At 42.3% G+C, this 23,873-nt stretch overlaps 1 protein-coding gene across 2 annotated transcripts in view; it reads left to right on the top strand.

Annotated features, from left to right (window-relative positions):
- Nucleotides 1–23,873, top strand: part of tbc1d22b (TBC1 domain family, member 22B) — a 129,944-nt gene that overhangs the window by 15,890 nt on the left and 90,181 nt on the right. For both annotated transcript variants that reach the window (XM_088640187.1, XM_088640186.1), the window contains 2 exons: nucleotides 3,808–3,987; nucleotides 11,076–11,146. In XM_088640187.1, coding sequence (XP_088496313.1) covers nucleotides 3,808–3,987; nucleotides 11,076–11,146 — 251 coding nt within the window. The remainder of the gene's footprint in view (nucleotides 1–3,807; nucleotides 3,988–11,075; nucleotides 11,147–23,873) is intronic.

The raw sequence follows: 23,873 nt of genomic DNA, 5'->3' as shown, positions 1-23,873 counted from the left end.
ACAGGATCATTGCTGTATCTATCATATTTAATGCCGGACTGAAGCAATTACAAGGGCGCGCTCCCTGGGATAGTGGGTAATTTTAGGCAAAGCTAGACTCTGCCACTCAGCAGCCAGTGAGCAGATATAAATTGCTTCTGGGATGGTTCTGTCCCAATGGGGGGTTCACAGCTCCACTTTCTCCAGAATCTGGGTCACTTCTATTTATCCGTTTTTATTTATTTACCCCCCCCTCCAGCACCCCACTACCGTCTAAATTTCATGGAAGGTGGCTTTGTTTATTCTGATGTGTGCAGGACTAGTAATATGTAGCATCAGACTGCAGACGGTGATTTATGCCCTCAGTTTGGCTCTCTGACAGTATAAGGATTCCTGGATGTTTTATATCTGTTAGTGTTTTTGTGAGAGGGGGATGGGACAGATTGCTGCTCTCCACATGCCTGTCTGGTACAAAGCCATTTTATGGTAGCTCTTTAATATATAGCGCCTTTCCTAATAAACCTCCATGTTTAAACTCTTTTCAGGTCTTTATTTTTGATTCAGATCAGATTAGGACAAGTAAGACACCCCTTTATCTCTCTTGAGGCCAGACCAACCAGGAATCAGTCATAATACCGCCATGCTGGTCAGTTAGGTCACTAGTGGTCAACAGCAGGTTGGTTTCTTTTCTTTCTAGTTAATTTCTTTATCAGTGGAGACTTACAAGGGAACTAGGAAACAGACTGAACTGTGTATCTCATTGGCTACAGGGTGCAGACTTAGTGCCTTGTTGGTTTTCAGTGTTTAAATGAGAGCACAGCTGGAAGAATAGATCTTTTATGTATACAACCAAAACTAACCGTGGACAGCAGAAAGGTAAGAAGAAAAACCAAAGAGCAAAGGGCAGGAAGTCTGGAGGGACAGGAAGACAAGGAGTGAAACAAGAGGTGGGTGAAGATGAAAGAGATGAGAAATAAAAACTACCTGTCAGTTGCAAAAGTTTTTTTTTTCTTAGCTTTTGTTTCAGTTCTTTGTAGCTTTTGCATGTCATTATGTGCGACTTTGCATATTATCACACGACAGTGTGTTTGCTTTGATGCAGCAAATGTTTTCTCTCTGTGTTAATTGGCCTGCATTGCAAATCTTTCCTGGATTCAAACCGGCAAAGAACAATGCCCGAGTGAATGCAAGGCCTGCTTGATTCATTTGAGATGCAGTGCACACAAAGAGGCAGAATGGCTTCCACCTGTTGGAAGTTGGAGAAACGTGCTGAATTAATAATTATAATAATTGCTTGCACTTATATAGCTCTTTTCTGGACACTCCACTCAAAGCGCTTTACAGGTAATGGGGACTCCCCTCCACCACAACCAATGTGCAGCATCCACCTGGATGATGCGACGGCAGCCATAGTGCGCCAGAACGCTCACCACACATCACTTACTGAAGAGCATTGTCTTCCTCTACCTTCCTGGGTGTTTCTTTAATGACGGCCTACAGGGATACAGTTACTAATTAAGTAATTAATGAGTGGTTTTAGCTTTATTCTAATAAGAAGCAGCTGAAAAGAACGTGCCAGTGACTTGTGGTTGGCAGCCATGTAGGGAGCCACAGCCAGCAGTGTGAGGTCTGCAGCCTGGCCCCAGCGGTTTGGGGAATAACTCTTGCGTTTGGTCGATACAGTGAGTTTTATGTCCTGACTTCATGCCCTTGCATCTCCAGGTTACTTGATGCAGAAAAAAAGAGTGAAACACCAGCATCAGTATTTTGTATTGTCATTATACAACTAAAGGTGATGGGCTTCCTTCAATGAGGCAACATTTTTCTGTAAAACCTTTTAGCAGGAATCTGGAATCTCGCCATTCACCCTGAAATGTAGTGGTCACATCGGGTCACTACAGCAACATTCTGCTTTGTGCCAATTTCTTTTTTTAATTGTATAATTAAACAATCAGAAAATTGCAATTCCATGCTGAGGAAGAGGCGTCAAGGCTTTGTGTGTGGTTGCTTATATGCGTCAGCTCTTTTTATACACATGTATTCTTTCATGTTGCTTCCAGCTGAAAAGTATATGTAGCATTTTTACATTGCATGACAGTGAATATTAATATTGGACCCAAAGAACTACAGGTAGCACCTCTAGTTTCAAGGGGCACTGGGCTGTCCTGTAAAGGAAGGCTGTGTGCTTGGCAGTCTTTAGAGGCCATGTGTTCTTGCTGTGGCTTGTGGAGAGGGTTTGCTGTTGGCTCTAGCTGGAGGTCTGGAGGCCGTACACAGGCAGATGGCTCTGACAGGAAGACTGGTGAAAGGTGGCAAAGGGGCAGTGGAGCAGAAGGGAGGGGGTGGCACTACCTCTGCTGCCCCTTGGAGCAGCAGCAGATGTTTAATGCCAGGTACCCCCACCCCTAGCCCTGCATGGGATATTGTCAGCTTACAGATGCCATTGTAGAAGTGTGCCTGTCAGGTTGCAGTTTCCATTTGAAGTAGCAGGTGGAGAAGGGGAGAGTCTGTTTCTCCATTTGAATTAAGGGTGAAATGTAGGCCTGCTAGGCTGAGCAAGCCTGAAGCTGAATATAGCCAGGACACTTGGGTCAATGCCTTCTGTTACAATCATTGCCAGTGGCCTGAAGCAGTCATGACCTTGGGTTTACATCTTACCTGAAGAAGCGCCCTCCTAAAGCAGAGTGTTTCCAGACCACCACACTGGAGTATTGGTTTGGAAATTCTGGTCCGGAGGGAAGAGCAGCACCTGGTGTACCGACAAGCACCCCTTACAGCAGTAAGATGGTTTTCATTAGGCCTCACTGATCCCTGTAGTGACCATGCCCAGCCTTGCTTAGCATCCCAGTTCCGATGAGATCTGGTGGTTATGCTTCTTTGAATGATTAAAAAGCATTCATTATGGTTTAAAAAGGACATATGTAGCTGGAAAAATAAAGACAGAACCGAGTTTATTGACTGAAAACATTTTTTTAACTGAGCATACAGTAGCCATATCATCATAGGCTGGTAAGGACTTGCAAAAGACCAGCCTCTGTCTTCTCCATATTAATGCCAGCATTCAGTACTTGTCCATTAAAAATGTATTTCCCCTTTGAAGCATTGATATATAGCATAATTTTTTAAAATTTGCAACGAGTGAAGAAATTGACATGTGAGCGTGCTTCCCAGCACTAAATAAGTAAAGATTCTCTAGGCAGCCATTCCACTTAAAAATATATAGACTTTTTCTGAGTTATTTTTGACTCTCGGGTTTCCTGTCCTTTTTTCTTCTTTCATCTGCCAGTACAGAGAAAAAAAAGCACTCACAGAATTTGTAATGTTCTCTTCAGATTTCTTTGTTTAACGCAGAGCAACATTTGAAGGTCAGTGTTTGTCTTGAGAAGTTCTTCCTCTCGTCTTTCATTTACCTGTAGTGTGACGGGAGTCCTCATGTCTACCCAGAGTCCTCTGGGATGCCTCGCTCTTCCTCCGCTGTCAGGAGCAGGCCTATTCACACACTGGCAGTCCCTTTCCTTGTCAAGCAGAAAATAATTGAAAATGGATAAAAGACAATGAAATATACTGAATACACATCATGGAAAACTGCTAGGATTTGTATTCATTGAGCAATTGAGGTATATATCTAGACATTGAGTACAAACACAGCAGATAAGTACTTTTATGCGGAATATTGTAGTATGTTCAAATGTGTTGTGAATTTGGTGGACTGAAAGGATTTGAGAATCAGGGGTGAAGAATGTCATCGCAAAATAATGAAAAAGCAACCCACTTTGAACACGCATGCGAACTGTTTGTCTGACCGTGGCCTTTACTTTTGTCTTCCAGAAGGCCCTCCAGTCCGGAACACACTCCACAAACAGCAGTCCCTGCCTTTGCGGCCCATCATTCCCCTCATCGCCCGCATCTCCGACCAGAACGCCTCGGGGGCTCCTCCCATGACTGTGCGCGAGAAGAGCCGGCTGGAGAAGTTCAGGCAGCTGCTGGCCAGCCCGAACACTGACCTGGGTAAGTCTCGGAAGACAGCAGCTCAGATTCCTGCAGTGCCTTTCCATGCTTCATCTCTTTGATTTGCAATTACTGTTCCAGCATCGTATGTGTGGGGGGGAGGGGGGGAAATCTTGTCACTTTCCAACAATTTTCTCTGATTGCAGCCTCCATCGGTAACCGTGGGCTCTTAAAACTGGTCCTTGAGGGACACACGGTCCTCTGGTTTTCATTACATCTAACTGATTTAACTGAACTCATTATTTGCTTGACTGGACCATTCTAACCCTTTTGCTTATGTCCCAGGGGTGATTTATAGAGTCCCCCAAGCCCGGTTGGATGACAGTGCTTGCAGACCAGAGTTAAGGATACCAGTTCGGGCCCTCCTACCTGTTAACTCAGGATTTGACTGCTGTTGAAGTGCTTTCAGCCTGGATTCTGGCTTTTTCCTAATGCCGACCCGGCTTTGGTTATGATCATTTAATCTCTCCAGCGCTGAACTCTTCTCATTTTTCACCCAGCCCCTCAGCACTGCTTCTGTAAGTTGACCCAATAAAACACAATCGAAAAAATTTCAAGTTCAGAATGCTCTAGGATGAGTTCCCTCATTGCCCTCCTACAGATCCCACAGACATTGCCTCTCCTCTAAGATGTCTGTCCTTTGTCAAAAACTGCCACTCCAGTCACTCAATCTATTGCTTTAAAAAATTAGCTATACTTGCAAGCTATTTAGCTGTTGCGTCTGTTAAAAAAATCTCTAACTAACACCCTGCATTACAAGATGGATCCAAACCAGATCAGCAGCTTCCACGCCTTCGAGCAGTCTGGCCGACACCAACTAACAGATGTGCTTGAAAAACACGCATTCCAGGCTTTGAACAGAAGTGTTTACTCTTTTCAAATAATTGATTTCAGCTTGCACTCTCAATATTTATCTTATCGGATGCCTGACTTTTATTATAATATTTCTGAGATTATTTTGAAGGCATATCCTTGTATACGTATACATTCTTTATAATTTCTCAACAAAAATAGTTCTCATGCCTAAAAAGGGCCAAGTTAGAAGATAACTGTTGCACCAGCAAAAAATACCAAACACCACAAAGTTAAGTAACATTGTTATGTGATGTATAGCTTGGACTGTTGGGCAAAATAGTGATTTAGGAAGGTGTTAATTTTACTAATATTGTTAGTAAACAGCTACAGATATGTGCTGTGTTGTACTTTTGATTCATTAAGTACAGGTATCTTGCACTTTATAACTTCTTTGCTGCTGTGTTGTAATTCTGACTCATTAATCTCAGTCAATGACATATTTTTGTAGCCTTACCTTTCACTACAGCTGTACTCTGTAAGTGTACTCTGTCATGCACTGAGGTGAAGTTGGAATTGATTACTAATGTATATGTTGGTAATATGCAGCTTTGTAATTTTGTTAAGGTGGTGGTTTACTGTACTTTATTGAGTTTCAGTAGTGATAGTGATCTATAATAGTGTTTTGTATTTCTGAACCTGTAAAGGTTTTTATAAATGTCCTATACTCTAGCAGGTTTTCACATACTGTATGGGAGTAATTTATGGTCCAATGTATACATTATCATAAAGCTGCTTAGGTCATGGCATCTTGGAGATAATCCCAGAAGCAAAGGGCACAAGGTGGAACTACACCCTTGTGGGGATCAGTCCACCAACAGGGAAAAAACACACACACACACACACACACACACACACACACACACACACACACACACACACACACACACACAGCTCATGGAGACAATTTAGAGTCTCCAATTAACCTTTATTGTCCGTGATCACAGTCTTGGTCTTTTGAAAGTGGGAGGAAACAGGAGCACAAAAAAACCTGTGTAGTCCCAGAGTGACAGTTCAAACTTCACACCAGTCCTGAATGAAACAGTGCATACGTCATTCTGGAGCCCCTGATGTAACGCACTGTGGATGTGATTTAGCAAAGAGAATCTTTTACACTGTTTTGCGGTTGTAATTCAATGTTCATCTTTTCTGTTTTTTCGTTGGAATATACTGCAGTGTACCACACTGAGGATGCAAGTCAGTAATGACAGGGGTCTTGAATACTTAAATATGGTGAAGAAGAGTTTTACCATTTCTGAATCAAAACACCTTTTCGGTAATAAAGTGCTAGGGCCAGAGTAGATGCTGCAAGTAAATACTACAAATGAAAAGCAGTGCTGTCGTTACATTTTTTATGCTTGAGAATGAACCAAAGCTCGTTTATGGGATCCCGGTGCAGGAGCTCTGCATTGTCAGAGATTTCAAGACGGCACAGTCCCCGAGTTTTGACAGGTCCTTCCCTTCCCCTTCGCTCTTTTATGAGTTTTCATTAATTGCAAAACACCACATGTGCCTTTCCCCCTCCCCGCAGCCCTCAGGGGAGTTGTCGCCCGCCGTCTCGCACTGGTGTTCCAGCCGCTGCGGGAGCGCTCCGATTTGAAACGGCAGCCCCAATTACCGCTGTCCTCCGCCGCTCCGCAGTGGCGGGCGGGTCAGGCAGCGGGGCCCGAGTCTGCTGTCCGCCCGAGATCCCAATGCCCGTCTGCCTTTGAGGTCGGGAAGCTGGGCGGCAGCAAAGCCAGAGTGCCTGTGAAATGACTGTGTGTAGATGGAGAGGGAGGGACCCTGCGCACCGCAGTTCAGGTGATAGCTCTCTAATCACCAGGCCCGTTCACTAAAACGATTTGAGTCCCCCAGTGTAGTGGAAATCGGCAATCTTTTCACATAACTTGAATGATACCCAAGGTACATGTATTCTTCGACGTACCGTGCAGTGACTTAGAAAGGCCAGAGAACAGAGCTATGATTTTAAACACAGATTGTTGTTAAAGTAATAAGTAAAAACAGTTTTTTTAGGAATTTTACCAAATTTCCGTAATCCGAATTAGGGTAATCTATATTTAATCGTACATTTATAACTTTCTTTTTAATATGCCTTTCCATTTTGCGCCCACAAATCTTCGCTGAATTTTGTCTGTGATTTTAAGTTTTGATGCCCTTGCTGATTAAATTCTTACCATCCTGAGAGAATCGGCCCTTTAGGTATGAATGACTGGATTCCAGTGGAGAACTTAGATGAAATCTGTATAATGGACTTTTACAGTAATGTGTTTCCATACTGCAAAAAGGCCTTCTTTTTTCTAAATTTGGAGTTGTCATTTATTTTTATTATATACCTACCCAAATGGGAATTTATCATTGTTTTCTTAAGATTTGGGTTTCCAGCAGCAAGCCCCGTCAAAGCCTTTGAGGATATTTAATACTTAAATTAGTCTTTGTGGTCTTCTTTGCTGAAGACTAAAACAAAGTTAAGTAAATTAAGCTTGTCAGAGTAGGATACTCCCTTAAGCCTTGGTCCATAGCAGAAATATTTTGGACAGTATTCTAAATGAGGTCTTATTAGCTCCATTGTGCAACTTCAGTTTTGCAACATTGGCCAAAATTACTTAAGTTACTCTCACTTTCAGTTGTAGATCATAACTGCCTTATTTATGGTTTCCACATCTGTGTAGATCTAAATAATGTTTTTTTAAATAGCTTCCTCATGCTCAGTGTTTCCCATCTCGTAGTGTTTATGCTTCTGGTGCCTGCATTAAATGGAAATCTTGTAGTGCTTGTTGTCCTCGTGTCCAACAATGTGCTTAGCCAGCCTTTGTGGTCTCTGTTCTTTGAGGAACATGTGAACTGGGGTTTCAATCCATCCAGAATTGCCAGGGGCCTTCTTGCTTAAATGCACCCTGTTTAAAGACATGCTTAATCATTGGTAAGATCTGGTTCTCTAATTTTTAATGCATTTGTTAATATCTGCCAAGAAATACTAGATGTACAGTATCCAGACTTTTCCTGAGAGTTGGAAGGAGTTATTAGCACCAGAGAAGAATTCTTCGTACCAAAGAGTTTAGTATAACAATCTGTCATATAAATTAAGATCCCTCTAGCAGGCTTTGTCAGACAGTCTCCAGACCCCGTTTAATATCTTTTCGCATTTGTTATGCTAGATATTCTTACAGGAGAGAAGAGTGAAGTCTGCCTAGTTGTTAGGAAAATGGCTTGATTGCACTGATTAGCGTCGTAAAAAAGTGAAAATTGGATCTCATGGGGACTGCAGAAAATCCAGATATGTCTGAAGTATGTTATATCCAAACATGGAGGCCTGGTAATTTGATCTGCTGTACATACAGCATAGCTAACCCACTGAGACACAGTATCTGCTGCTACTAATACAAAGAAGCAGTGAAGCACACAGACATAACATACAAACCCAGGTTAGGTTTCTGAGGCTTTTGCATCTCCAAGTAAACCTGCTAAGGCCACTGCTCTGGAGGAATGAAAAATAGTGCAAACCAGCTCAAGGATATACCTCAACAACCAGCAAACAGCTGGCTGTGCTCATGCCCTGCTGTCCACTCTTCACCTTCAGCAGGACACAGGAGTGACATGCACTTCTCTGAGGAGGACAGCAGGGGGAGCTGGCTGGCAAGTATAGAAGAGCTGCAGAAAAGGCACAGCTCCCCTGCATCTTGTCGTCACTTAGTGATACTGTTGTAATACCACTACCATTGCTAAAAATAATTAGAATAACGCTAAGCTCCTACTGAGGCTACTGCTTTATAAAAAATGCTGTTTTAGTGTGCTTAAAAATAATAGGATTTCTGCTGCTAATAATAATTTCATGATGGAGATAATAATTACAGATCCATCACAAGGACAATAATAACGATGATGAAATTATGATTATGAAATACTGAAGGTTATGTGAACACGAGTAGTAAAGGAATGCATGCTTGGACCATATTGTTAAGAATCCCTTCTGTGGTTTGTTTTTGGCATTGACAGCTCTGATTATTGACATCCTTTTACAGTCACCCGTCAGATTAACCAGCATTACTTTGCATTATCCCAAGCAGGGGTTTCTGACTGCTCCTAAAAAGTAGTGAATTTTTAATACTTGGCCTTTGTTGTCTTTAAATTAACCCCCTCTTGTTGTCAGCGAGCAGTCTCTCATTTTGTCAGTCGGCGCTGTGCCTGCCTGTTGGAAATGGATGTAAGCTTCTAAGGGTGTGTCGTAGCGCAGCTCAGTGGCTGTGTCCTTTCTGCTGTCTTCACATGGGCAGCAGCAGAGATCACAGAAATCTTCGGTACCTGGGGACCCTCCCACCATCGCCCTGCAGTTCCAGCTGAAGTCTTTCCTCGCCTTCCACGATTATTCCTCATGCAGATGAAGAGAAAGCTGGAGAAAGAAGGAGCTACAGGGGTGCCGTCCTTGACAGCCCCCTGAGCTGCTCTATGTCTGCATTCCAGCACCTTACACTAACGATGCATTTAAACAGTCTTCCACTCTAATAGAAGTTTAATGGATCTCACTGTTACTTTACTTTTAAATGTGTGTCCTTAAATGGAAATTAAAAAATCAACTAGCATCCAAAAAGTTTTCATCATAAAGCTTTCATTGACGCAGATTAGTGTTTTTTTTTATATTATGCAAAAAAGTGCACCTGTACTGTTTGATTAGTGATGCAATGATAATCAGTGATATGCCTTCATGTAAAGTGTTCATTGCGTTCGTTAGTACTGGGAAAATCCCTCCTGCCAGGATGATTCGTCACTGTTGTTGCAGCTTTTTCTGCACCAGAGTGCTCTGTCCAATGCAGGACACTGAGCAGACTGTACTGCTTGAATTTGCATCTTTGGATGCAGTCACACTTAATACCTTTATAAATGCTGTTTGTTATGGTGATTCTTCTGTTATTTGTTCAGAATAACAATGCATAGAAGTTAAATGAGCACCTTCATATTCTGCATATGCGTACTGTATATGACAGGCTGGTGATGTTTTGGCCAAGTGGCTGAAGATGCCTATATTACCTTGACTGTATGATCCAGTCATCAATGAGAAACCTTGGGAGATTGCAGCATTTTTAAAATTGCCATTAACCGTAATGTCATTTGAGGAGGAAACTATATTTGTATTCATTTCAATATTGCTACCTTTTTACAGTGCACACATTTGTCTTTATGAATGTAAGAAACTAAAGCATGAGCTTCAACAGTATGGCAGGTTAGCTTGTTAGGTCCAGCACCTGATCTCAGTTTTAAATGCACTTCCTGTGAAGTACAGTATGTAAGCAATTGAGAGTTCAGATAGTGGCAACTGTGAAAAGGGCGTTCTCCGCTGCCTGGTTGAAAGTTTAAAACTTGGAGCTGTTTGATTATGTATCTCTGGTCAGGTGTGCTGGTTGTTTGGAGCTGCCTGCTTTTCCCATACAAGTACGGCATCGTCCCCCAGATGAAGTATTAATGTGCTGAGCTGGGAAGTGTGCTGTGCAAGCTGCTTCTCCTGCAGTGTTCGTGCAGGACTCAGAACCCCTTACTCAGAAGTTGTGGAAGTATTTATTTTTCAGTTAGCGCATGATATCATTTGAGCTGGGATCGTAAACAGGCACTCAGATCTTGTTTCAGAGGAATGTTTTGCCGTCGGTGGTAAAACTCTGTGCTCCACTGTGTGTTCCGAGTGCAATATTTTCTTTTGATGCACAGCAGGACAATCTCCGATTATCATACAGTGTCCCGTTTCTCATTCTTTTCTCTCCTTTGATGAATCTAGATGAAGCTGCAAAAATTACAGACTTTTGATATTTTTGTGCGCAGAGACATCACAGTTTTCTTTGCCGTGTCAGAAAAGGCAGTCACGCAGAAAACACAACCTGTGTGGGCATTTCAGGTTCAGTAACACGCTGTGTGGGCATGTCACTTTGAATAGTATTAGAGATGCTCTCCATTGGGTTGAGGAGAAAACTGAAAATCGGTCAATGTGCAGCCTCTGTCCTCTGTCATCTGCCTTTTCTGTTGCTACCCTCTGCTTGCCGCAATGCACTGCTGTTCTAGAACTAAGGGTGTGGGGCAGCTGGGAGAGCTGACTCGCCTGCCGGTACCATGGAAAGGAAGTGGCCCTTCACCAGGCCTACAAGCTTCAGTGGCAGCGCACTTTACATGTCAGCATTGTGGTTCCCTCTACATCAGTGTGTTGAAGCAGAGAATGTTAATTGACCCGGTTGCCTGATGTGTTCTGTCTGCAGAGGAGCTGAGGAAGCACAGCTGGTCAGGGATTCCCAGGGAGGTGCGGCCCATCACCTGGAGACTGCTGTCGGTAAGTGTTTCCAAGCATGACACCACAGAGTGACACTCCACTCTCCATCCATCAAAGTGATGTTGTTGTTGTTATTATTATTATATTCTAACTGCTTATTCCAGTTCAAGGAGATGCACAGATACTCATGCAGTCACACCAGGGCCAGTTTTCCTAGAAGCCAGTTAACCTACCAGTATGACACCGGAGCATCTGGAGGAAACCCATGTGAACACAGGGAGAACATGCAAACTCCACATAGATAGCACCCCAGGTCTGGAATTGAACCCGGGGGGGCCCTGTGCTGCAAGGCAGCAATGCTCACCATTTTGCCGCCCACTTCCCTCTCTATGATGCAGAATGTCAGCCTCTGCACAGACCCTTCATGGTTTGTGTTTGGCACTTTCCACTTGTACCACTGACTGTCCAGGTCAGAGCTGCTCATTTTATTTTGGCTGGGTTCTATTCAGCACGCCAGCAGTTGCATATGCATTTCTACAAGACGAATCACTGCAACGGTGTAGTGGCTGAGCCTGACAATCAAGGTCCCCCCTCCCAAAGTTCAGACTATTTATTATTCTCCCTGCCAGTATCTGTGCCTAAAGTACTAGAGGGTTTATTCATTTTTGTTTTGTTTTTTTGAGTGTTTGAATGCTGCTTGGCAAGGGGCTTTAAAATGCTGCCTGCTGCATAATAACTCCTTGCCAATAAACATATCCTTAAGGTAGGGTTTCTTCAGCTTCTAATTAAGGTTCATAATTACCAGCTCATTGATATTAGTCTGTCATGCTTACAGGGTCTGCTGTGTTTGATCATTCCAAGTATTCTCACATTGTCACACATGTTGCCATTGACAGCCTGCCTGTCACCAGCTCTTTCTCTGGGGTTCTCATGTGCCCTTTTAGTACTGCTGACCTGTATTATAGAACCGTGCACAGCTTGATTTTGGGATCTCTCTGCTCTCTGTTTATGCCTTTCTGTCAATGAAAGTTTCTGGTTGCAAACAATAGTTGTTTTAAGACAGAGCTTCAGGAATATTAACCTGTGGCTTCTGACTCCTGGTGCTCCTGGAACAACTACAGTAGTTCAAACAGAAGAGTTTCAATGTTATACATATTGTTGGTATTGTTGCTGTGTTTAGCACTGTATATATGGTTACTTGAAGAACTATTATAATATAGTGATATCTGACAGTTTATTTGGAATATAGGTAAGAATTTATATATTGTAATGAGACTGTTATTTTGATCAGTTCCCAAAGTGTTTTACTCTTCAAACCTTTTCCAATTTTGTGACACATATGGTCAGAAATCCATTTTTCCTACAGCTTTATTTTCTGGTGTGGTATTTTGCAATATCTAATTTCTACACGCTGGCCTCAACATATTTCACATATTTCAACAATCAGGTATAGAACTATTCCCATAAGATAACAGGTTTCAAGCTTACAGTTGAGCTGCTATCTGAGGTTAACAAAAAGCACAAGATGAAATAGATCCATGGTTCTCCGACAGGAACAAGGTGAGAAAAAGGGTGACTAATGAAGGCCTCTCTGCCTCTGCCGTGAGCTTGTTTAACTTTGTGTCTTTTGAATAGTAAAAGATGAAATCTTGGCTGCAAAGACGGTTTGACTCTGACATATTGGGGAAACTGCTCCCAGAGACAGCCCCCGATACGCATGACCAATTTCAGTGGGACGGCCTGGACTGTAAAAGAAAGAGCCCCCATGGCAAGGACACTGAACTGCAGCTCTGTGCTCCCACAGCACGACGAGGCAGCTGCTTGTGTAATACTTAATTAAGGTATTATACCAGAGATGTAAATACGTGCCGCTACCAGTAGCACTCTGTAAGATGCAGCAAGATGTAGCGCTGCCATTTCAGAAAATGACTTTCTAAAAGCAAAGGTATTGATCCCCGGCCTTCATTGCCTATTTACACTGTGTGTTCCTGTGTAGAGCAGGATGTTGTTTGATTAAAATAAAGTGTTCGTCATGTCTCATTTTGCTGCACTCTGTGGTCCTGAGATGCAGGGATCCTTGTTGTCTTTGTTTCCTCTGGGGATTCCGCTATCCAGCTTGTGTTTACACAGCTGGATGTTCTGTCATGAACGCATGTATCTAATATACATAGAATTAATCAATCAGTTTTATTCCGCTATAGCGCCTTTCAGTGCAGTGCAGTGCAGATTACCCTCAAGGCACTTTACATAATATATACACTAAAAAATAGTGTAGCAGAGAGAGTGTATAATAAATACCAGGCATAAATGAGTAATTAAAGGAGTGAAATAGCTTGGTCCTCTAACTTGTCAAGTCCTTAGAACATTAAGGAGCTTAAAGCCAGCTTAACAGTGTCCTGCTTCCTTTGTTGTGCTGCCTTGAAAACTACCCTGTGAAATTCTTTAATTAATTCCCACGAGTTGCGCGTCCTGTAGAAACTCAGTCTGAAACTAAACGTTTTGTCGTCTTTTTTCTTTCTGTTGAAACGCTGATGACAACAGTCCAGACATATTTGTGCCTTGTTTTGTTAACATATCTACTATGTGTGTCCAGTATAATGTTCTGAATATTTGTTCTTCTCGTGTTTCTCATTGTGAAACCCTACAGCAAGTCAGACCAAACTACACAGGTATGTCCATTATTGGTGGTTGTGATATGAATTAAGCTGTTTTTTAATCTACAGTTTGCTTTCCACTTTTTATAGGTGGTAGATGATTTTTGCTTTAGTTGGTTAGATGTCTCTGGAAGTGACAGCTCTAGTTTGGCAGGATGCGTTTTAACTGTGCTAGAAACTCTGTGCCAAGCAACCATGACATCTGCACAGTATTCCCGTTTGGTTGGTGAGCACATGTGTTTGAAGATTAATGTCCGCTCTGTGTGCAGAGTGGTATTCCATTAGCAGTCTTACGTTATGAGCAACAGTCTCCACTTGTGCTACACACCTTTCCGTTCTCAAGTCCTGCATCGCAAGCAAAGGTATGCTCTCGACAACCGTCATTCATCTTGACATTGTGTGATTGCATTTCTCCCTTTCAGTGATTTTCCTTTGCTCCCAAGTTGCTTGGAAATGCTAATTAGCATCAGGCTCAATAAATAATGCAGGGGAAGTGTCTTATCTTAGTGTTGCACAGCGCCTGAACGTTGTCTTTGATCGCTCTCGATACATGTGCCCTCCCCTCCTACTTCAGAACATGCCATTTCCCCAGGTCACTGCATCAATAAAGACCCGCAGTTTGGGAATTCTTTGTCCTGAAGCCAAAGAAAAAATATTTTTGAAGAACAGCGCAAGTTAATCTGAATATTTAACCTCCTCTCTTGTGGAAGGAACACGTTTTTGCAGTTCAGATGCGTGGTTTAGCTTGTCTCTTATCATGTCAGAGCTGCGTTTAACCTAGACTTTTATTTTACAGGTCTTCAGTATCTTGATTAAATGCATTTGGCTCCACCTCTGTTGCAGTGTAAGAGAGTCACCTGCTTGTATACCACTCAGCTTTATCACTCTGATTCCGAAGAGGTGATTAGTAAAACCGAGTGTGGGCCAGTAAAGTGTGATTTATATTCTGAAAGCTAATCTCAGCTGAACCTGTTTTATGTAATAAGTAAACACTGTAAAAGCATATTCATACTATGGAAGCCTGTCTGGTACAATTGGAAGAGTGGTTTTCCATCATATAAACTGTTTCTCAGTTTCCCACCTGTTCCTAGTGCAAGGATCGTTATCATAAACGGTCTTGTGTATAGCTGTCTTATAAGCTAGTCTATGGTCTGTTTTTTCTCAATTTCTGTTCTGATATGGCTATGAAATGAATGTGCGAGAGGCCTACCTCTTTGCCCTTTACTCTGGTCATGTGCACAGGTGCTGCTGGTGATGAGGAGGACAGTGAAGCAGACAATGTTCCTGCAGGAGAAACAAGGAGCAAGAAGGAGAGGTTCTCATTATCTTGTCACAGGCTTTGCTGTGCGATTAAAAAGCTGTTTGTCTGTGCTAAACTCTGCAGCATGATAGCTCGAGGCTGTGAGTGGTGGGGCTGCCCTTTTTTTCTTTCCCCAACATGCATAGCTTCAGGCTACGGAAATATTAGCAGGGATGAGACAGTGCAGTGGCAGCTGTATCCGTGTTAGATGAAGGTGGCCTAAAGTCAGATCTGGACTTGAAGCTGAGGTTAGCATCGCCCGCGCACACGGGGCTGCGAGACAGTCCGCCCTGGTGATAAATTCCTCCCGGCATTATCCTCCCACGCAGCAGGCGGACATTGAAAGCTACACTCAAGAATGCTCCTACACTTCAGATGGGTTTCATTAAGCCAGAGCTCAGTGACAGCTCCTGCCTGATCTGCTGGAGATTAATGAGCTCCAGAAAAAAATGCTGGAATTCCAGTTCAGTCCTGGTCCTAACGGGAGGCAGTTCCCCTCCTGGATTTGTTATTCACACCACAGGGATAGCTTACCGGACAGCCAGGTACGGAGGACTAATGGTTTCAATTAAACAAGTGGAACAGAAGTGAGATGAGAGAACTGTGCTGCATTGAAAGAGCCAGCTCTGCAAATCTCATCAGTGTTTCTAGAAGCAGTTCACATTTAATGTCCCATTTCTAGCCCTTCTGATTAAGGCACACTCCAGTCTTACAGTGTGGAACACCAAGCTAATTGTATGAAGATTTGGTTTTACTCTTTGTAAAGTGTCTATGCCTGCCAGGCTGCCTGAGAAATAGCACCTGTAATAGAGAACAACCCCCCCCTCCCCCCCACACTCCTTTTTGCAGTGAAATACTGGATATAAAAAGAAGTTTAAATGCACACCCCACTCCTCCCTCCCCCCTTGGGCATTTCATACTGAATCGTAATGAGAAAAAGGAACACATACTTAAGAAGAACTGAACAATGCAATTAAAGAGACTTGCATAAATTATGCACTCTAACATTTTGCCGAACCTAATGGGATGCTGAACGGTAATAAAGAAAGCACCTGGGGAGCCATCTCTTTGCAGATGGCCTAGAGCTACACTTAGAAGTTCTTCTCTTTGACACGTTCCCGATTTTAAAGTAATAAAAGGTTACAGTTGACTTTAACGCAGACTCCAGCCTCATTTTGTTCCCAGTATCTGCAAACAAGAAGTGCAATAACTGCCAGCTCAGTCCTCATTATATGGCAGGCTGCTGGGCTTTTCTGCTCTAATAGATGCAGGCAGCGCCACCGTGGACGTCTGACACATGCATACCCACGCCTACTCTCCGTCTTCATCTCTGGCAGAATGGGATGTAGATGGCTTCTTTAATATTTCTAAATAAATATGTATTGATAGGAAGATTTGTTAATGTTTTCTAGGAGTTGCTTCAGGAGGAGGAAATCTCTTCGTGCTGATTAACTCATGGGCGGCAGTGGAAACATAATTAGAGCCTAGCAACTGAGCTGGATCAGAAAGTGTGTGTCTGTGTGAGCGCGCGCATGCATATGCATGTAGATCAGTGTTTTTCCGAACGCTGCCATCAGCATCAACTGGCTAAGCTTTTGCGAGACCCAGTGCTGCAAGTGTCCAATCACTTGACCTGCCCTAATCTGGCCTTTCTCTTATATTTTCAGTGTTCTCTTATCTAGTATAGTGAACAGCAAGCAGTGCATGAATAGAAATGAGACTCCCATTTCCAAGCAGTTTGATGCCACTTCAGGTTCTGTGAGCTGCAGATCCAAATGGTTTGTATGAAGCAGAAAACACTGTCATCATTAGTATGCATTTGCTTACTTAGCAGACGTCTTCATCCTGGGTGGTAAATCTTATCCAGCTGCATAAATCAATACAGTATTGCGTTAAACAAAATAGATAAAATTCCAGACTTACAGTATATCAGCATAAATATAATACAATGAAGGAACAGATAAGTGCCAATAAATCTTGTATAGCCGAGCGCTAATTGGAGTGGAGTTGTGGAAACATGAAGTTGATCAGTAATCTCATGAAATGGTCCATTCTTTAATGTAGTTCTCTGTCATAAAATAATAGTAGCCCTACATTTTATTGATCTGAAATTTATTTTGGATCTACAGTACCTTAAGCAGTAAACAGGAATGCAGACTTTTGCTTTTGGAAATATGACAAAAAGACCCTGCGCTTCCTGGAGGAAGTACAGTACTATGACAGTAAAGAAACCAGCGATATACAGCTTCAACCACAGAACAAGCCAGTCTGGGTGATGCAGGGTCCCCTGTTGTCTATGTCTTTGGAGAATAAACACGGCCTTCTCATTGATTTAGAGATGACAGAGATCATGCAGATGCTGACTTTGTATTCCTGGTGTGCGCTGTTATTATTAAGTTCCATAGATTTATTTTACAAGGTTAAAGCAATTGTTTACAAAATAATAAAGCTAAGCCCCTTAGTGACGAGGGGTTGATTGAATACTGACGATTTTAATGTGTTAGTGTGTAAATGTTACAGTACAAATGGGAAAACCTGTGAATTCACAAAATCCCAATATATTTCAGAAAATACAAGAAGTCCCTTGTTTAATGTTCAGAGATTTTCTGAAATCCCCAGTTTCATGTTCCTGGTGTAATATACTGTATGTATTTGCTGTAATGTGTATTCATCTATCCTCTGTCTGGGTTTGGTTTTTGTAAAAGAAACTGCAGTGTGTGAAACCAGGAGTGGCTCTCAAGTGCCTCACGCCACTTAGAGAAGGCATAAGCCTGGCTCAGCTGCCAGCTGTGCCAGGGATTCCCCAGGTGGTGGCGGAGTGCTGCAGGGGTGGAGATAACATTAGTTTGCAAGGGCTTTCCAGCACGACGGCGGCCCTTGTAATTTGATAGGCTCTTGCAGGTTTGCAGTAATGTCACCGAGAGATGTGCTACTTCTCCAATCGGTGTTGAATTTCCTGTCAGGAACTGTGGAGCTTCCTGTGTGCCCAAGAACTAGTGGCACTGCGGGTGGTCGTGTTGGAGGAGCTTTTCTATACATGATGTTCTCTTGCGTGTGGTACAGGAGCCTGTAAATGAGTTATTCCACGTTTGGTGGGTGTGTAATAAAATAAACTGAAATGGTTCGAATGCATGTGTACTGGGAGTCTTTCCACCTCCTCAGTGGGGAGTCTGAAGGCACCATGAACAAGATCTTCTTTTAACAGGACAGAGCTACACAATAACTCTGTGAGATCTGTTAAAAAATACAAAGAAGTTCTTAGATCATTAAGTTGCTCGTAACCGAACACGCAAAATGAGCTGAGTGGCCTCTAATTTCCTGTCCAGAGGGTCAAACCCTTTCTGATTGAGAACATTGGACTACTACTCTCTCTTGCCTGTACCTTGCTATTGTATGTGTTCTTGGAGTTCAGATAAATAAAGCTCTGACAACAGGTTGGTTAAAAGTATAAATTGAGGAATGATGTATTACCTTGTACGGTCAATCCACTTAACTCTAAAGCTATCCATCAGTTTCGGTTCTCCTGTATTTCTTCCTAGTCTCCTTGTCGTTGGGCAGCTGAAGCATAGGGCTGGATTATGCGATGCTGAGAGGTACAGCAGTCAAGGCTCTGCTCCCTAACACCTCTCTGCCAGACGTTTAGTCAATACAGGGTATGGTGCAGGGAGAATGCTGGAAGAGCTGAGAGACTGCAGCCTATAGTGCTGGTCTGAGGGGGAGGGGGTGCCTGGGGTGGGTGGAGGAAGAGATTGAAAATGTGTCCTGAATCAGTGAAGTCTTACTGAAATAGAACATGAGCAGCCTGAAGCGAAACAAAAAGTTTGAGTCCCGTCATAAATATCTTATTTTTTTGTGTCCCCTGCGTCTCTCAGGGTTGTATATAAAAAAACACTGCATTGAATTCTAAATAAATCTGAAAGTTACAAAATCGGAAAGAAATGTTTAAAGTGCCTTGAGGGACCCTTAAATGAGCATTCTGAAAGATTTATGTGACACTTCACAAACACATTGTTTTCTTACGGAGGAGGAAAAGAAAACGCAGGTGTTTAAATTGTGGTGGTAAATTTTTGATGAATATGGCGCAGTATTTGTTTGTCGCCGTGGTTCAGGTTTCCTTTCTCTTTCTGCAGAATTGAAAACCTGTAGCTCTGGATTAGACGATCACAACCGAAACTTTGCATAACCGGGTCTGTGCTTTAGTGATCGCTCTCCTGCGTGCTCTTCTGCGCAAACATTTCCTGCATTACTCTATTCCCCACGGGTTCTGCTCTTGTCTAGGGAAAGGATGTTGTGATTAGTGTCCTCTGATCATCAATTAGTTGTCTGTTCCCTGCAGGATTTAAAGCAGAACACAATCCTCAGGTAAGTAGGAAAAAACACTCCTCACCCCTTAAGCAGAACATAATGCTAATTTGTCTCCCTTTTGTATAATTGGCGGATTTTAATATTCATCATGAGCTCTGCTCGGTGTGAGCTTGCACGTTCATAAGATGTCATTTCCTTCTGTGTAAGAATAAAAATTAAAAGGAAGTAGAAGCATGAGATAAAATGATGGGGGCATTTGGGAGAGAGGTTGATATTTTCAGTTGTTTCGTGTAATTTGACAGTTTCATTTCTATAAATGTATGTGTAGAAGTCATGGTAACTGCAGAAAGGCCTGGCATCTATTGCCTGTTTTGCCCGTCTCTTTAATGTGGGAGACTAACACAGACTGCCCAGCCATGTAGTTGCATCTAATACCCTGGCTTCTTTCAAAAAATGACTGCATCAGATCCTAAAATCAATTAATTTCTAACTCCCAAATGGACTAGATGGAATGGGCCTCTTGTTTGAGACCTTTCTTAGTTTTTTTTATTGTATATTGTCGGCAAATGAACATGTACTAACAGGCATGAAAAAGGAATATTGTACCCCATAGAATTTGGTGTGTTTTTAATAACTTCCGCTTATATAAAATGTGTGTGTAATAAACACACTAATATATATTATTTTTCTTATTCCCATTATTTGTGGTGACCTCTTGCTTTCCAAAACACTGTAACCCTGAATGGTGTTTCTTATTATACTGTATATATGCATATAGGGACTAAGTGAAGTCCAACAGATGCACTCTGACTTTTCTCATTTATTTTAAATACTATTCGCAAAGTGGCTGATCCACTGAACTGTATTTATAAACTAATCTGATGTCCCTCCACCCCCCTCAAGAATGCTGGAGACACTCCAGAAAGTGAAGCTTCTTCTGATAATGTACATGCACAGGCTATGTATAGCGATTGCCTTTGGCTAGAGACCTGATTTTGTGACTTAATTCAGTACCTGGGATCTGTGCCAGAGCATCTTAATTTCAATCGGAATATTTCACTTTGACTCTGACCTTCTGTTTCTCTCTGGAGAGGAAGATATTTCCTCTGCTCACTCATTTATTTAATTAATTTGTTCAGTCGCTAAAAGAGTGGAGCAGGGCTATTTTCCTCCAATGATGGCAATACAAAAATGGAGTGCTCCCATTCCAAATCAGTTTAAAATAACGTGCTAATTAGGGCTTTTCAGAGTCAAGGTGCTTGTTTGGAGAGTTGGTTGAGCCTTGCAGCCCAGTCACTGATCTGAAGGTGTGGAGAAAAATCTGAATGGTGCTGTGGCTCCTTTAATACTCTTTTCAGCTGGTCAGACACATTCAAATTGCATTCAACCTCTTGCAGGCACACAGACGGGATTATGCATTCATATATAGATAAAATTCATGGGGACATACCTGCAGTTCTTGAGGAAAGTGTGTGTGCATGTGTGGGGGTGGGCACGCAGACTTTATTTAATAATCCTCTTGACTTTCCAACCATGCTCACACTTGTAAGAGTTTTCCACTACTGGAATAATTAAAGCAAGCATTTGCAAACAATAAACACAGGATGGGTTTTGCTTTGGAAAGCAATTCATAAACTGGATTCCATTTTGGGAGAGTGCTGTTTGAACAACCACCTGTAATTAATACATTAGGTAAATGTTTTATTCAGTACAGTGGCTGTTTTCTTTGTCATTTTTTATTGTACTTACTGAAGCGTGCACATACAGTGTACAAGAACTGCAATCATGCACCCTGTGTTTCTCTGATAAAAGAGAGAGAGAGTTCTGAACCCAACAGCAGTGAGGCTGTCGAGTCTGTATAATTGATTGAGCAAAACAAGAAGCAGAAATATCTGTATTTTCCATAACTTTCTAAAGCCTTGGAACAACCTCAAAAAAGCTGATAAATGGACAAAGCAGTTTGATATATGAGAGAACAGTTTGCTTAATTTATTGCATCAAAACTCCTGTCAAGGGGGAAAAAAACTAAAAAAAGCTTTGCACACAGTATTGAAAGATGAGTTGGAGAGCAAGTGTTTTGAAGGAATCAGCCATTTTTTTCTAGTTAATAACTCAAGCCTTTTGAAAATAAAAAGTGGAATCAAACAATAAACCACTGCAAAAGAGCTTGCTTAGTAAATTAGGCCTCTAAAGAATACAAGAAAATTGATTCATCTTGAGTATTAATGCTCTCTGATGCTATACTTATATTCCAGGAAACATAAGTCTGGAGTTAGGACAGGCAGAGTGTTGTTTTGGGGCTGGTCCAAGATGCACAGTGGCTGAGAGGAATAAACCAGTTGTTAGAATGTAAAAATGTCACAAGGAAACCATTTGTGCTTCAGGAGCTGTTGTGTTGATTGGTGCGTTGCGTGGGGTAATGCGTAATTAGGAGGTCCAGCTGTACAGTTTTGCGCAGTGAGTACGAAGAACAGGCGTACTGTATTTCTTTAATTTGATTTGCGAAGTCTGGAATGAAGTCAAAAAGGCTTTGCCTCACTAACAGGCACAAATGGGTGGCTTTTTGAGCATCTGTTTTCAAATTGTTGATAAATATCAGGGAAAGCTAGTTACACAAATTCAGACATTAACTGTAGAACAGCTTAGCAGCAAGTGCCTTGTGTGTAGGAGAGAATCTATTTTGCTGCGAACTCTGGTCCAGAACTGAACGCAGGGCCCCAGCACTACAAGGCAGCAGTGCTAACCAATGTGACTCCCAGCCATCCCCTTGTGTAAACTTCTAATTACTTTTTTATATTGTCTTTTGAAGAATAAAATGTGGTAACATTTTGTAATTCCATTCCATTTCCATTCCAGTATTAGCAAAAGAGAACAGTTCGACAGGAATTTCTGTCTGAAAGCTTGTCTATTAAAGCAGAAACATTTGAGGTGCCTGTAGTATCTTTTCTCATACTTGATTTAACCAAGGCCAGTTGGTTCATGTTCCTCTTATTCAACACTCATAAGGGTTAAAGGCCTCTGGTATTCCCGTGTTGAAGGGAGATCTATAGGGATTTCAGACACCTCTGCAAAGACACCCCCCCTCCCTTCTGATTTCTGTCCTCCCCATCTGTAAATTTCTGACAAGCGCTAGGGAAAAGGCAGATCAGGATATTGGAATCTTTTGTATCCTTTATTCGTATCTTTTTTTTTTTGTTAATTAAAAGTGTTATAGATTAGCTATTCGGGCACTTGCCGGGAGATCAATACTTTGTTAGAGTTGGGCTTTCTTTTTAATCTGCAGCTGTAGACATGCAGCTGTCAGGACAGGGCCCTGATTAATCGCCAGGGCTCGCGGCGGAGCCTAAACGGTCAGATCTTTGTCAGCGTGAGAGTCGTTATCTTCCATCAAAGCCCTGTCAGAGAAACTGAAGTGCTTCACAGAGCTGGAGTTGGTGAAGAGGGTCTATTTGTTTGGATTGGCAATTGCTTTTCCCTTAGTTTGTGTGAGAAGACAACCATCCAGTTCATGCCAGTCTCCCAACCTCCTGTCCAGGTTTTGAAATAGCTAAATAACCAACGGGGGAAGGAGATTCATGGCTGGGGTTTCGCCACAAATTTAAGCAGGTTCGAGCCTCAGAATTTCAGCCCACCAACCAAGCACACCATTCCTTTAAAGCACATTAAAACCCTGATTTTCCAGTACTGATAATGGGTTTGCTAATTAGGAGGGCCACTCCACACGCTCGTTAAAGTGATGAAAATGGAAATGGGAGCCTGTAAAAATCAATCCGGGAGATCACAGGGTAAGACCCACTGAGCAAGAAAGCAGGGGCTTAATTAGCATAATGTTTCTTTAGAAAATGGTAAAACAATCATTGTGCAATACAAAGTGCTTTTGTTTTTGATTAGTGCCCAAAATTAAAACCTTTATTCCGAACTGGTCATTGGTAAAGCACTTTGGAAAGTGTTAAAACGTAATTATTTAAGAATTAGCTTGTGTATAGGATATGGATAGATGTGTACTCTTCTGGACTGGAGGAGCTGTGACAGAGTGGTTGGACTTCATATCATTTGTCTGCCTGTCATTGTAGTCCAGGAGACCTGGCAGTAGGGGAGGAAATCACCTAAGACCCTGTGCTCATGGGCATGCAGTGAGGTGGGGAGCCCAGCTGCCTCCCTTATGGGGATATATACCCAGCAGGACACTTTTCAAGCAGCTAGTCATAGGGAGGGGGGAAGGAACACTGAGAATCTGGTGCAAACCCACACAAACATGCAGAGCACATGCCAAGGCTGTTTCACACTTAACACCAAGGACCCCTGAGCTGTGAGGTACAACTGTGCCAGCTAGCTGTAGCGTCAACAGGGACTAATGTTTATCTAGAACCCATTGATCTTCCACGGGGTGGGGATCTCAGAGTAGCTGACGTGTCAAGAGTCTCTTTTATGTTAGTTCATTTGTTTGCTGTTTGTGGTGGGTGGGGTGGGGGTGAATAAAGTGACTTCTTGATGGTTCATTTCAGCATTTAATAAAAGTCTTTAATAA

This window comes from Lepisosteus platostomus, chromosome 7 (genome assembly GCF_059453375.1).
Source record: "Lepisosteus platostomus isolate fLepPlt1 chromosome 7, fLepPlt1.hap1, whole genome shotgun sequence".
Lineage (NCBI taxonomy): Eukaryota > Metazoa > Chordata > Actinopteri > Semionotiformes > Lepisosteidae > Lepisosteus > Lepisosteus platostomus.
This window is presented reverse-complemented; position numbering and strand designations above follow the sequence as displayed.